Here is a 15,998-nt window from a genome sequence, read left to right as displayed (position 1 = left end):
GTTCTATTTGGCGGCACCTTGTGGTGATAAAAGGCAATTGCGGGAGCAAACATTCCAGATAACCAGACGTCCACGGTTGGCTCCGGTTGTAACTCTTTTCCTTGCTGACGGTCGCTTTCCTTTTCAGACTGTTTGCTTCATCTGAGCGTCGAGTTTGTTTCTTTTTCTTTGGATTTTCACTTATTGTTGAAGTTATATCTGTAGTCATCCATCTTTTCTTTGTTTGTTCAGCCATAGTAGATTACTGTTTACTCGCAACACTTGCAGAGAGCGGAAAAGCAGCCGCTAAGCTCCGCCTACCCTCTCTGGCAGACCAATCACTGCTGGCTGATGGAAAACGCGTCACTAACTGGGCGTCGCTTGTGATTTTTTCCGCTTAAGTTGCCACAGACACCCAGTCTGTAATACTGCAAATACAAAGGCTTTCATCAGTGGGCCATAGGCTCAATCACCATTGTGTTACCTCATTCGAATATAGATAGTGACTTAACAGACATTTTTTTGAATGGAAATCCTCAAGATTATATCTTTAACTTACTTGATCTTTCACATAGTCATTTGTTACGTAATGGTGTTAAAATTGTGTGTGTGTGTGTGTTTGTGTGTGTGTGTGTTCGTGTGCGCACTAGGTGGACAATAAGGGGAATCATCTGCTGGTCCATGAAGAGTCGTCCATCAATGTGCCAGCCATCGCTGCTGCCCACGTCATCAAGCGCTACATCGCCCAGGCCTCAGACGAGCTGTCCTTTGAGGTGACAACGACAACACTTCACTCTCTCTCTCTCTCTCTCTCTCTCTCTCTCTCTCTCTCACTCTCTCTCTCTCACTACTTGAGAAATAAAGCTGCTTTACAAAAGTTCCCTGTGAGCTCATTCAGCCGCTGAATAGGTGACATATGTTTTTTTAGACATCAGGTCTGGATGAATCTCTTTGCTCTGAACAATCCTTACTGTAATGATACTGCAACTAAATATTTTTGATATATAAATATATCTAAAATAAATATAATTGCTTTAAATTCACCAGTCTATGAAGAGTTTAAGAGAAAATCATAGATGTAATGACTTTAGAGCCAATAGTCTACACTAACACGCTGACACTGCTTTATTCAGTGTTGCTGATGGTTTTAATTACACTTTACACAGTTCTTTGTTCATTTAGTAGAGAGAGTAGGAGAGCTGACGTTGGCTGCAGCTCTGCTAAGCTCTTCCTGCATGCTGTGTTTGCAGAAGAGCCTCTGAGAGACACTGAAGGAGGCGGTTTCCTGCTAAAATCAGTCTTTTTACAGGTTTTTATTGACCCATTGTTGTGTTAGCCTCACACTTAGTTAGCTAAATTCAATCAGCAGCATGCTTTGCTTGCGTCAGAGCAGCAGTTATCTTTAGTTTAATGTTTGAATAATTTCACACTTAAGCCAGCAACCTCCACATTATCATATTTGAATAATAAAGAAGTCTTATATAAAGTTATCTTCCATTTATATCGACTTTTTCTCAGATATAAATCTACATTTTCCTGACTTCTTGTATGCTGGAAAAAGAACCAATTTACCAATAATGATTGATTATTAAACAATAACCAACAACTGTTGGTCTACGTTTAGATGAAACACATCTTTAACTGGCTCTCTCCCCCTCTGCTGCTCTCTGCAGGTCGGTGACATCGTGTCCGTGATCGACATGCCCCCTAAAGAAGACACCACGTGGTGGAGAGGAAAACATGGCTTCCAGGTACACAGCTCACTAAAGACTGCAGGCTGGGGACAAAAACACCCTCGCACACTTTTTATTTCTCTGTCTTTTCATCGGGTTGGAAACTTTTGATTAGGTTTGTACTTGAGGTATTGCAAGGACAAGGAGCGAGCACTGCTTTGTGCAGCAGAATTCAGAGTTTGTTGAAAAACAAAACAAGATACAAATCCTCTTTTATGTGAAGCTTTTGAGCAGATTACAGGGTGTGTGCCTCCGCCTGCAACGCTCAACTGATTCATTTTCTAGAGTGTTTCACTACAATCCTCTAACACACCAGAACTTGTTTTTTTGTCACAGTCAAGTGCTTTTCTGGAAGTTTCAGCTCACATCATCGTGTAGCCTGAGCACCTTATTTAATACTCTAACATTCACTCACTAACATTTGAAAAGGTTAAATAACGAGATGAAAAACAAATTATTTTTAAACATTAAACTTTTCAAAGGCCAGGAACTGTTAAGACATAAAGGTTGGTAATAATGAATGAAGACTATTACTGTGTGTAAACAGGCTACACTTGGATAAATGTGTATAAAACACTGTGGGACAGATTTCCTGAGCAGGCATTCAGACAGAAAACATCCCTGGCACCAAAACACTGCGCAGCCTCACAGACAGGATTACTTTGGAAACTAACGTCCTCGACAACTTGTTTACCTTTTGTCCCAGCGATCTTGAGTTAAACAGTAGAAATACACTTTTCACAGAGTAGGTACGCGTGTCCGTGAATCTGTTTTACAGGATGAAGTTACGTTATAGCAGGAATCGAGTCTTTTTCGTTAAACAAAACTGCAGCGCAAATTTGTCAGCATGCATCATTTTTTATAGGGATGCACTGATACCGATACCAGTATTGAGTATTGACGTTGACGTTAGCATTGATGTTAATTAAGCAGGTAGGTGGAGAAGGAGCAATGTCACTTTTCAGAAAAAGGCATAGTCCTCACAGACAGCACTAAACACTCACGGCCAAACTGAAGCTTTGAGACATTAGTGCAAACTAACTTACATATTCATGGACGCACAGACGATAAAAAGAGTCCGGGCATGTCTCCCTCACTGCTGTGTTCTGGGGGGGATGTGCTGTGTAGTGCTGCGTTTGGGTGCGCTCAGAAATGGGAGCATTCATCACGTGACCTTTTTTACACTATATGTGGTATGTTGTGTATAGTGAAATCCACTGAATGTGCTGAAGGTTTCACTAAAGTAAAATGCGTGGCACTGTCATGTTTGGTTGTTAAGTAAAACAAAGTTGAGTGTTAAAATGTCAGCAACAGTTGCATCACTGTGTCAATTTACTTTGTTACAGTCGGTACTCGGTATCGGCAAGTACCCAAATGTAAGTACTTGTACTTGAACTTGAACTGAAAAAAAGTGGTATCGGTGCATCCAAAATTTTTTCAGTGAAACTCCTGTGTGCATCGAAAATGGAGCAAGAGGGCAGATAATTAACGCTTTGTAAAAACTAGGGGCAGGGCAAAATATCGATACGGCAACATATCGTTGTCCTGACTTACGATACGATACAGTTATCGTTAGGCTGGCACCAAATATCGATATTTTAATGTACAAATATTTGGCGCTCTAAACAGATCTCCTTGTAATTTTGACTCACTGCATCACTACTCCATGCAGTGGCTCTTGTGACGTAAAATATACGTGAAATATATGAGTCATTATCGTAGAATTGCTGTATCATGATATTATCGCTATGGTGGGCCATGTATCGCATATCGCATCGTATCATGAGTTACCCTACGATTCCCACCCCTAAAAACACAAGTGTCTAAATGAGTGTTCAGTAAACAGCCTGTGTTTGCTGTATAAATAAAATTACATTGTAATAATATATTGCACATCATTTAAACTATTTCAATATTCAAATCCTTTACTGAAGAAATGGAATGAGTTATAAACAAACTCTTTTCAGTGCAGCTACATAATGTGGTTTTGACGCTCTGGTCTGGCTGGACCTCCTCTGACCTGCTGCCCTCTCTCTGCACCACCCTCTCTCACACTCTGCCAAGAGAAAGTAGTCCTTACTGTCAGATTGGCAGCCAGCAGGCGCTCACTGATCAGTTCAGTTATAGTTCAGATGAGCTGTCGGAGAACACGGCCCTCCTCTGGGTTTCAGTGTCTCTCTCTGAACATGGAGAGGATGTTTGTAGAATTTCACTTCAGCTGCAAAACTGACAAATCTAACAAATCTACAATGTTTGGATCCCTTATAAAGGCTGACTGATCCATCAGAGGTTAGTTAGTCAGCCAGTCTCTTATGATAGAGGCTGTGTCTGTTGGTGTTCTTTGTTACAAGGCTTCATATGACACTGACACAGTGTAGAAGTTATTTATGTCACTAGTGATAGCTGTGGCCAGAGGCATTCAACTTTGGGTCAGTCTGTCCCAAAGTTATAATAGTTGAAATTTTTCATTAGTTTTTATATTCATTTCGACCACTGACAGGTGAAGTGAATAACATTGATAATCTGGTTACAATGGCGCCTGTCAGTGGGTTGGATATGTTAGGCAGCAAGTGAACAGTTTGTCCTTGAAGTTGACGTGTTGGATGCAGGAAAATGGGCCAGATTGTGATGGGTAGACGAGTGGCTCAGAGCATCTCCAAACCTGCAGCTCTCTGCAGCGGTCAGCACCCACCAAAAGTGGTCCAAGGAAGGAAAACCAGTGAACCGGTGACTGGGTCATACCATTCATGTGGATGTTACTTTGACACGTACCACCTACCTAAACATCATTGCAGACCAAGTTCACCCCTTCATGGAAACAGTATTCCCTAATGGCAGTGGCCTCTTTCAGCAGGATAATGCGCCCTGCCACACTGCAAACATGCTTCAGGAATGGTTTGAGGACCTGGCCTCTAAATTCCCCAAATCTCAATCCAATGGAGCATCTGTGGGATTTGCTGGACAAACAGGTCCAATCCATGGAGGCCCCACCTCGCAACTTACTGGACTTACAGGATCTGCTGCTAACGTCTTGGTGCCAGATACCTCAGCACACCTTCAGAGGTCTGGTGGAGTCCATGCCTCGACGGGTCAGGGCAGTTTTGGCAGCAAAATGGGGTCCTACATAATATTAGGCAGGTGGTCATAATGTGATGGCTGATCTGTGTAGTTTTAATTCGTTTTTAATGCTGGTTTGCTCGCCCTCATTTATTGTTTGAAGAAGCTTGCTTTTAGGTTTTTGTCATATGGGATTCTTGTCAGGGGTGAAATAAATGATGAATAAACACAAAATACAGTTTCAGTTAGATAGCGTTCTTTTGTAAAGCCTCGTTTTTATTTTTTCAGTCAACAAAAATGTTTTTGACAATCTCGTTTTTGTTATTTGTTAGTTTCCGTTACGATAATAACCTCGGCCTGCCCGTCCCGTTCTTGTGCACATGATATCATAAACGCCTGGTAAGGGAATATCTTCAAATTTGGCCCAAACAAAGGAACTGATAAGAATTTGGTTGTCAAAGGTCACTGTGATCTCTGAGAAAAACATTTTGGGTCATAATTTAACTTGACTTCACACACTAATTATGATATATTTTCACATTAGTGTCACAAAGAATAAAATGATACAGTGATGATATTTTAACCCAAAAGCTCAAACGACAACTTCTCTCTGACGTCGTCATGTCCCAGAAAATTACTTCCCTGGCAATTATTTCTGTCGTACTCTGAGAAACACCGTGAGGGAATTTCTCTAAATTTGACACAAACGTCCCCCTTGGACTCAAAAAGGTGGTTAGATTTTGGTGGTAAAAGGTCAAAGGTTAATGTCAACTCATGTCTGTCCCTTTCTCACAAACATAATATGTCATTATTATATGATTATTTGTATTTTTTATCCATTGAGATAACAACACAATCTCCCCTCGCTGTGCCCCTTGTTTACGTTATCACTCTGCTGTTTTGAGAAGAGTCTGCTGACTATCTCATGACCTCCAGAGAAACAGAGAGAGATGTTCCCTGGTATCATGTCCCTACTGTAAATGATAGTGCTGCTACCACTCCCGTTGAACATAGACCTACTTGTGCTGTTGTTTTCACACTGTGGGAAACTGATGGATGTAAACTTCATCTTGACTGGTTGGTGGAGGCATAAAACTGTGAGGCAGTCACTCCTAATTTCCTTTTTAAAAACGCTTAAAAAGCCAAACCCAGCTTCACCAAAGTTCCACTCACAAACACACCAGACTCACTTCATATGTACTCGATGTGTTATCTCCTCACCACCAAGTCCAAAGTGCCCTCTTTGACACATCCTCTGACACCAGACTCACATGATCAATGTGTCACCACACCTCGGTGTAGACGCCTTGTCGACCGTCTCTCAGTCTTCATTTCATCATCTCAATCTGATTGTACTTGCACCGCCTCACCCTCTCTGTCTCACTCTTCTCTCTCTCCAGGTTGGCTTCTTTCCCAGCGAGTGTGTGGAGCTCATAAATGATAAAGTGCCGCAGTCCATGACCAACACGGTGCCAAAACCAGGTACTCCCCCTCCTCCTCCTCCTCCTCTTCTTAAGGCACTCACAGGAAGTGTGTTGGAAGGGAGTGATCACTGATGGGAGTTATGTCTCACTGATTTGGCTGTGTGTTCAGGAAGTGGTTATGTCTGTGATGGATGATGTTGCTGTTTGTTTGTTTAACACACCTTGACCACAACATTCCTTCTGATTTGATGAATGATTTAGTTTTTGGAGGTATTGACTAACCTGAAAATGAAATGGAATATAGAGCTCTGTTAGAGGTGTTTACCTGTTTTGATAGATCCACAATCTTCAGTTTAAAGATGATTTTTTTAACTTAAATATATAAGCATGCTCGAGTGAAAGAAACCCTGAATTCTGACACATCATCCCCTGAAATAACTCCTCTCTAATCATGTTATATTGACTCAGCACTATGCAAATCCACTCGCACATAACTGCGCTAATCTACCGCCATCCAGAGCAAACACATAAGCTCTTTAGCACGCTCCAGAGAGAGTCAAACACAAATGTAAATCATAAACCCTCTTGGAATGAACGAGGAGGCTTGGCTGCCATAAAGACTTGAGCTGAACTTGAACTTTGCCCTCACTTCTTTACAATTACACCTGACAAATATAGCAGCTCGCGTCACAGCCGAGCCCTCTTGATCAAACATAAACATCTTGTTCAGATCCACGTCACATCTTCCAAATCCAAACACTGACTCATGACTCTCTGTCTCAGCCATCAGGCTGGTTTTGGGGCTGGATCAATGGAGTCGAGGCTCTTAGCCATCAAAAAGCCTCTGAGACTTCAGGGTCTGGAATAAGTGACGATAGCAACCACAGCAGATCCACAGCCATGAGAGTTTCTATGATTACAGGCGCAGGGTTTCGGGTGCTGATGGACGCCCATGTTATCTGATGTGCCAGTCGATTAAATGAGCCTTTCACACAGTGTGACTGATCAGAAATGAGTTAACTGTAGCTGCAGTGCACGAACAGCACACTCCACAGTCCTGACTTAATCTGCCTGCTCTCCCTGCTTTGAGCCATGTTTTAATGCTTTTTGTTTTTTGCATGTTTCCTTAATCGTGCAGTTTTTCCCCTCACAGCGTATCCGCAGGTCAAGTATGTTATTTAGATTAAAAATAAGTTGTTTTTCCCTTAAAGTGCAAATGTATGCATATTAGTTGAGTTCCTTAGCTTTTGATCGATCAGATATATGTTGGGTATTTGGCTTTTATATAAATATCTGCTTATATTCTACACATAGACCGTATATAAGAAGTGGACAGAGTCATAAGAGATATAATCTTGAATATTTTAATTTAGATAAATGTCTGTAAAGTCACTGTCTATTGCTAAATGAGGTAACACAATGGTGATTGAGCCTATGGCCCTCTGATGAAAGCCTGTTAATCTGCAGTATTACAGACTGGGGTTGACTAGTTTTACTTTCACAGAAAAAAATCTCAAGCGGCGCCCAGTTAGTGACGCGTTTTCCATCAGCCAGCAGTGGTTGGTCTGCCAGAGAGGGTAGGCGGAGCTAAGCGGCTGCTTTTCCGGTCTCTGCAAGTGTTGCGAGTAAACAGTAATCTACTATGGCTGAACAAACAAAGAAAAGATGGATGACTACAGATACAACTTCAAAAAGAAGTGAAACTCCAAAGAAAAAGAAACAAACTCGACGCTCAGATGAAGCAAACAGTCTGAAAAGGAAAGCGACCGTCAGCGAGGAAAATCAAGAGTTACAACCGGAGCCAACCGTGGACGTCACACATGCAACACTGTCCTGCAATTACCATTTATCACCATAGGTGCTGCCAAAGAGAACGAAAACTGAGATCTTTGAGATTATCACTTTAAGTAAAACCAAACTCTGAGCAAGGTCTTTTTGAGGCCACTGTGGAAGTGACAGGTAGCCACTCCATAAGTGCCCTTCATAATCGTCTATTTTACTCTAAATGTGTCCATAATTTACAGAACAAACATCATGCCGTGTTGAAGAAGACTTGAAACGAGATTGAGACCATAAACTCATTAGGAAAATGTTCACGGAGGGAATAAATCAAGAGAGAGGCAGGCTCTTATTCTCGTAGACTTTCATACAATTGAAATTGTTTTTGCAACCACTGGAGTCGCCCCCTGTTGGACATGAGAAAGGAAGCAGATTTAGGGCATTGGCTTGTTTTTTTTTTTAAGCAAGAGGCTATGTCCACTTCTTATATACAGTCTATGATTCTACAAAGTTAAAACCAAAGTGTAATAATTGTTTTCTAAAACCTGCAGATGCCCTGTTTTCAGTAATATGGATCGAGTTAATTATCAGAGACAGAACAGAGTGATCGTGTTTAAGCTGCCTGTTTATGTGTCCAACCTGCACTGCTTGTCCTCCACTGCTGTGCATCATTAATACTGTTGTTGTCTCACTGCACAGGGATGTACATTAGCATTAGCATGTGTTTGATTTGTTGCATTTGACTGTTACTCCTCTGCCTCAGCCTCCCCCTGCTCTGGCCTGCAGCCCGCTTCTTGGAGTCTCTTCCCTCCCTGTGCGTGTTGGTATACACACCTCATCACCTGTCCACTCACCTCACCTTTACTCACACACACACACAAAATGCATCTGCACATTTGGACTTACGACATTTTGTACATCAGAGTTTGGATGTGGTCAAAGTTATAATCTTTAAGATTCGTGTCTTGGTTGATTTGACGGTACCTGTGCTTACTGTAAAAGCTGTAAAAGTGCAGATTAGAGCCTGACCCATATGGGGTTTTTTAGACTGAGACTGGTTTTAATGAGGACAATGCATGAGAATGAGAAAAAGTAGACATTTTTAGGCCTGTTCAAAGATGCCACGAAGGCTGCTTTCTTAAACAAATACCAAAAAGAATATTTAACCTTATTATTCTCTGCCAACCGATTATATTAAAGGAGCAGTTTGCCCCTGGAAAAAGCCTCCGTCAGTCAAAGCTGGTGTTCTCTGTAATCGACAGAAGCAAGAATATTTAAAATTGTCACCATAGCTGCGGAATGGAGCTGTGGAAAGTTGACATTGGAGGCGGGCGTCCTAGACTGAGGAAGTGTAGTTTAGCGAGCTCCCTGGCCTCCGCTAGATGACGCGTTTTACGTAGTCTGGCGGAGGTTTTCCTGGACCTATTGGAGAAGTGGATAGCATCCTCAAAAGGCACAGAGCCAAATTGCATTTTTATCGACCATAATGGCATTAGCTCCCCATAACAGCATGATAGCACTGAGGTTGAAACTGGCCCTTTAAGGACCAGGGTCTGCTAAGCTGTGATGCCCTGTTGCATGATTTGTAGACAGTACTGAGTTTATTGCAAACTACAGTTTTAGAGCGTGCTTTGCTCTAGACAAACTATGGATGACACCATTTCTTAATTCCCCAAAACATCTGCATTATGTGTTCAGCAAAAGCAGTTTTAATATCTGCAGATATCGGAAATATATCCAATACCAGTTTCTCTGTCATAGGAACACAGCGGCCTAAAATATCAGCCTCACTCTGCTGTTAATCCCAGAATTCAGGGAACAGCAAACACTTTCTAAGTGGTTAATTTGTGAGAAATACAACCGAAGAGTAACTGGTTGATCCGTGTACCAGCACACCCAAACAAACTCGCATTGTTTGAACGAAGAAGTAGGTCAATAACTGACCTTTTTACCATCATGCCATGAGCAACCTGCATCTGATCTCATGCAGAACAACAGCAGGACACAGTAACAGAGAGATGGATAGCTTGTTGAGGAGTTCGAGGTGTGCAGCTCTTCATCTGACAGCACAATGTTGTTGCTTTTTGTGTCCATTACCTCCTGAAATATTTACAACTGATGCAGGAGCTGTTGTGTTAGCATTAGCAGTGACTCAATACAGCTCTGATAAGCTGCCAGGAGAGTCAACAGTAAACAGTGAGGCTGATATCACATCAGATTAAACACATTACCTCAGTATTACAGGCTGCATTATTCCAGGTAAATCCCTTATTTGTAGATCAATCTCAATCTTGTGCAGGAATAGTGAACCCAGCCACCAACATAGAGAACTTATTACAGGGTGTTAAAGCACCAAATCTTAAGGATTATAACTTTGCAGTCACATTTCATTTAAAAAGACCTGTTTTATTGTTGAAAGCAAACTTACTTTAAGTATTTTTTATCTGTAAATCTCATAAAACAGGTTATTGCTCCAACATAAAGTATCATTTCTATGCAAAGCTGCTGACCTCACAGTCCCAGCGTTAAACAGTTGTTCTGTTCTCTAACTTGACGTGCTTCTCTCCCTCTGCTGACTCTCTCATGTCTCCATCATCCATCCGTCCATCTGTCTGTCGGCTCATCTGTCCATCCGGCTGCATGCAGACTTGGAGATGGAGAGTGTAATACAGGACAGTGCATGGGTGGCCGACCCGCTAAACCACTACAGCATAAGTTCAGGTAGACAAAAACCCTTCAGTGTGGAAAACCCTAACAAGAACTAACTCCACAATCCTGCGTGATGTGTGTGTGTGTGTGTGTGTGTGTGTGTGTGTGTGTGTGACCCTAATACATCTAGTGTGTGTACCTGATACCTGTCACTGTAGCTTCAAACGGGGGATCTAGCTGGGGTTATAGCTTCACCCTCACACAGGAATATAAAGAGGGTTGTGACCTGTCTGTGACCTTTAACACTTTTATCCACATAATCTCTGCACTCTGTTCAGGGACTAATGAGCTTTTAGCCACATGCCACTGTGTAGTAACATTAGTAGCATGTATGGAGCAGAAATATGTCTTCTTCCAATGTTTGATTGAAATTTCTTCTCATTTTGAAGCTGCACCTTATTGTTTTGTTTTTGTTTTTTTCTTACATGTTTTGGGGTCTAAATATATTAATAGGTAGAAAAGCTGTGGAATTGCTTCAGTAGATTTCTTCAGCCAGCGGCCGTGAAACAGGCTGTTATGGCTGCAACACCATCTTTCAGGGCAAATACACCTGATCATTTTTTTCAATGACAGGCTCAGGTTGTTGTTCTGTTTGTCTGATAATGTTACAAAAATACTGGCTACAGAAAAAGACCTTTTTGTTCAGGTAAGTTGCTTTTTTTTTAACCAGAAAAACATGTTCGCTACATCACTCCCTTTAAAGCAACTAGTGATATTATTCCTTCGAATAAAACACACAGGTTCAAACTACTCAAATATCTATTTTTGCACAATATGTCCAATACAGCGAGAGACAAACTTAGTTGCAAAGGTATATTTATTTAAACATACACATGCCTTTTAAAAGATCAACATCGACATTGACCTGTCTGTGATGCTGGGGGTAAGAATCCGTGTCTCCGGCCGGACTGGGATTTGAAATCTCCACCATCATGACCACACGCCACACTTTTGTTGTATAATTAGCTTGTTTCAGCAAGATTAAAGTTAATCATTAATGTATACAGTGACGTGATGCATTCAAAAATGCTCCGTAGCCTGGAGAGTGCACACAAGGACATAAAAGAACACGCGAGACATCCGCGGTAGTGCTGATTTTTCGACATCAAATATTAATTTGAATAACCGAATATCCGTTTTTTATTACAATTCGGTTATATATTCAAATTTAGAATATTAGTTGACAGCCCTGAAAGAGAGTCGGTTGTCTTTCACTCCAAAGGTCGGAGGTTCGATCCCCAGCTCCCTCAGGCTACATGTCGAAGTGTCCTTGGGCAAGACACTGAACCCCAAATTGCTCCCGGTTGCATGTGAGGTAGACTGCTCTGATGCATACTGGAGATGTTTTTCTGAATCAGTACAACATCCAGGTATTTTTGTCATACTACACACTACACTTTGGCCAAATCAGTACGTGCTGCTAGTATAGTGTGGTATTTCGAACACAGCAACTGTTAAGTCTGTTTTTAGGAATCGTGTCCTGACATTAGCAGCTGCTCTAGACCTGGAAATTGTTCCCTCGAAAAAATGAAAGGATTAGCTTCTCCTCCACCATTGTTGTTGACAAAGTTTATACCGTAAGTCCCGCCCCTTCTTGATTTTGATTGGTCAGTGAGGGAGAAGTGACATTGACGAGCGAGGTGGTGTTCCAAAAGTTTAACTATTTTCAACTGAGAGCGCAGCGACAAAAAACAGCTGAGGGGGTCTGTGTGCTCAGGAATCTGAGCGTTGAAAACACTAAACTGCGCTGTTAGCGGACATGGGCTCTACAAACACCAAGTCACATAAGACTTGCACATACTACTGCAGGCAGCAGTACCAAGCGTATGTCTGGTAGCTTTGCAGCTGTTTCAGGGCTGCTGTACCTATCCGTCATTTAGGCCCCAAAATTTTACAAAATAGGGCACATGTTTAAAAATAAAAGAAGTCCCCCTTGAGGTCCCACACATTCCTTCTGCTCTGTAAGATAAATTTATCATACTTCTGTATTTTGCATATATTTCAGGTCTTGTCAGATTGAATGTTCTTCAATCCTTCTACATGACGTCTGTCTGTAAAAGAAACAAAATGACTCTATATAGAGTTTTGGGATTAGATGTGATGGTGTAAAATGCGACCCCTCTTTTCAAATGTTCTCTCAAAAGAAAATATCCCTCCAGCTGCCTGTTCCTTTTTTTCCTCAAGGTGTATGCAAATGAGTCCAGGGGTGAGCCAGGTTACTACAGCACCTCTCAAAGGCGCCGAGTGTACCCTGTGTCTGGACGGGGGCCAGCTGTGTTTGTGTGTGTCTGTTTGGTTGGGGCTGAAAGGCCGCGGCAGGGGTGCCGTGGTGCTGGGGTCTCGACCGGCCTTGATTTATTTAATCCTTTTACAATGAGGGGGCCTGTAAACCCATCCATTGAGCGGTAAGCTTTGTCCTGCAACAGTAAGAATCTCTGTCTGCCTCTCCATGGAGACTGAAAGAGCACATTCCTGCAGGGAGCCACACGGCACTGGAAAAATATGTGTGCTCTGCCGAGATCTACCACCAACCTTTCCCAGTGAAACCATGGAAATTGTTAACATGCTCCAGTTAAAATCAGGACGATGGAAGCTGAGACGTTTTAGCCTTTACTTGTGTCCGTGGTTGTGTTGTGTTGAAGTGGAACCTGAACACAGATCAATCTTCTGTACAGTTTAGCTGACATCAATGGGAAAACAAAGCGTTGTGAGCTTTGGATAAAACATGACCGACAGCCGTCTTCCCTCCCCAAACAGACCGACCAGTTTCTGACCCAGATGTAAACCCCTCCTCCCTCTGCTACCCTCCTCAGCGCAGGCCTTCGTCATGTCTGGGGACCAGTGATTTAGGCAGCTGTGAGCACATATGAGCCAAGACAGCTGGTTATGTGAGGGAGACAGGAAGTGGAATGAGGGGAGAATGTGCGGGACAGAGTGAGATCTGTCCTCAGATCATTTCCTGGTGCTGTGAACCCTTTCTCAATCCCTCGTGTTGCTGCTTAGCTACAATAAGATACTGTTATTGTAGACCACACCTTTGTTTGTGGGAGGCCGCTGGTGATTACACACTAACAACTCTGGCTGTGTTTTCACTGAGTGAAGCACAAAGATCATTTTTCACGGGAATGACTGAAACGCTTGCTAATGAATATCTGCAGTTACATTACAGAGAGCTGTGTTGCATCATTGTTGAGCTCTGTTGCATTTTTAAAACAAATTATTTCACACTGTGTTGTTGCAAAGCTTCACAGCCAAACGGCATTTAACCAGCAGGTAGGGATCCAGATTTACATCCGTGTTTATGTTTCAGACAGCATGACGTTTGGCTTCTGTACATTGAACTTTGCATGCAACTGTAAAAATACACTTCCTCGTTCTTTCCACATCCCCAGTTTGAATTAGACCATTCAGATCCATGCAAAACAGCTGCTGCAGTTAATCCAGCACAAAGCTCTCATCCTGTTATAAGCTACATGACATCATGGAAGTCATTCCTGTAGAGGTGTTATTCATCACGGGGCTGATACAGGCCAACTCATCCTGCAGTAACGAGAAGCTCAGTTTTGTCAGATTTAAAATGAAGAAAGTTAAGTGACATCTAGTCCTTAAAAGCCACATAGTTAGTATATAGTAGATGATTAAGGCTTCATGACTAACATAAAAATGATCAGATTCAGAAAAAAGCACAACACTACATGCACATGGAGGATGGACGTGGTAGAAGAAGTGTTCACATCCTTTACCTACAGTTATACACTTTCAGTGAAACAGTTGTCCCTTCAGTCCCTATCTTTTGCTAAATGAGATAACACAGTGTTCATTGAGCCTGTGGCCTGACAGACCAATAAAAACCCTCACATATGCAGTTGTGTTAAAGCATCAAAGGATAAAGTGTCCTGTTGTTCCAAATGTAAATTCCCCTGAGATAAACCTGTGGTTTGTGCCAGGCTACTTATCCTGACTCGACATGACAGGTGCTAATAGGTGCGGAGGAAAAGAACACCAATTTTTAGGTTCTTAAGGTTACAGATAAAAAGAAGACGTGGTCACAAGACTAAGAAACATGATGTGAATTTTTGAGCTAAAATAGGAGTACATTGTAGCAAATTGTACCAAAAAAAAGTAAAGCAATCAAAAATTCAAATACTCCACACTTGAAGTACCTTACTATGGAAGCCCTAAGTGGACATGCACCTATACATTGTATTTACTCAGTTTTTTCCACAATAAAGAGTAATTTCCAGTTGTTTTCTCGAGATCTCGTCTTAGTTATGTCGTTATCTCGAGATGACACTGCACCACCGTAACATCAGATGATGATAACTTGTATCCCCAGAGTTGTAAAAGCTCAAAACAAACATAGAAACAGGCTTAACTTCCCTCATTAGTGTGGGTAATAGCAGCATGGCATGTCCTGCTCTGTAATATCACAGTGACCAGCCTGTTGTTTTGTTTTCTGGATCTCCAGAAAATGATCCCGTTATCACGAGAAAACCAGCTTTGTTATCCTGAGATAACGAGATAAATAAGTCAAGATCTCAAGAAAACAACCGGAAATTACTCCTTTTAACGGGAAAACAGTAAATAAAATGTATGGATGCATATCCACTTAGGGCTTCCATACCTTAGATCTGTACTTGAGTAAATGCACTTAGTTTCTGTCCTGAAGATGAAAAACATCTGAATTCTTCATAAAAAGATAAATATGAGGACAGTTTTTCTCTGTGTAACTTGTTCACCGTGTGTCATGTTGAAGCGATCACATGCAGGGGAGAAGTCTCACTGCAGTCTTGTAATTCTGAACCAACGACAAATCAGTTTGACTTTATTTTGACTCAACGTGTCTGATTAGGGGCTAAGCTAGTTAAAGACTTAATAAGATAATGTTTTCAGGGGGCCGGGGGCCCCTCAGAGGGAGAGCTGATTTAGAGTGAAGACAGGGCCCTACTCTATGTTGTTTAAGCCGGACTGAGTCGGACTGACAGTCAGAGTGTCAGCTCGGGGTCAGACAGTCAGCAGTGGTCAGGTCTGAGGGTCTCTCTTCTCACCTGATTAGTTTGAATCAGTTGGATTTGTTCGTCTGGGAGGACGTGTAAACTGTAAATCTGGCAGCAGCCTATGAGAGATTAGGGCAGAGGGAAGAAGAAAAGAATAATAGGAAGTTATTGTATTGTAGTTTCTTGACTTAACCTTTTGTTTGAAACTATTGTATTTGAACTTTGTATACAGGCCAAGAATAACACATATAGTCTCTTCACGTGAGTATGTTGTAAGATATGAAGCAGGTATTATGTGTGGAAAGTTTTGGCCGTAGTAA

The 15,998-nt window shown here is 41.8% G+C and overlaps 1 protein-coding gene across 1 annotated transcript in view; it reads left to right on the top strand.

Moving 5' to 3' along the window:
* The window catches only part of arhgap32b (Rho GTPase activating protein 32b), a 107,037-nt gene that overhangs the window by 61,538 nt on the left and 29,501 nt on the right, over positions 1 to 15,998 (top strand). Inside the window, exons 8-10 of the mRNA XM_069666396.1 lie at positions 630 to 752; positions 1,653 to 1,730; positions 6,170 to 6,251. Coding sequence (XP_069522497.1) covers positions 630 to 752; positions 1,653 to 1,730; positions 6,170 to 6,251 — 283 coding nt within the window. The remainder of the gene's footprint in view (positions 1 to 629; positions 753 to 1,652; positions 1,731 to 6,169; positions 6,252 to 15,998) is intronic.

Source organism: Semicossyphus pulcher, unplaced genomic scaffold (genome assembly GCF_022749685.1).
Source record: "Semicossyphus pulcher isolate SPU_LCO1_2020_fin unplaced genomic scaffold, fSemPul1.0.p SCAF_10, whole genome shotgun sequence".
Classification (NCBI taxonomy): domain Eukaryota; kingdom Metazoa; phylum Chordata; class Actinopteri; order Labriformes; family Labridae; genus Semicossyphus; species Semicossyphus pulcher.
Note: the sequence above shows the minus strand (reverse complement) of the source record. Positions and strands in the feature narration are given on the sequence as shown.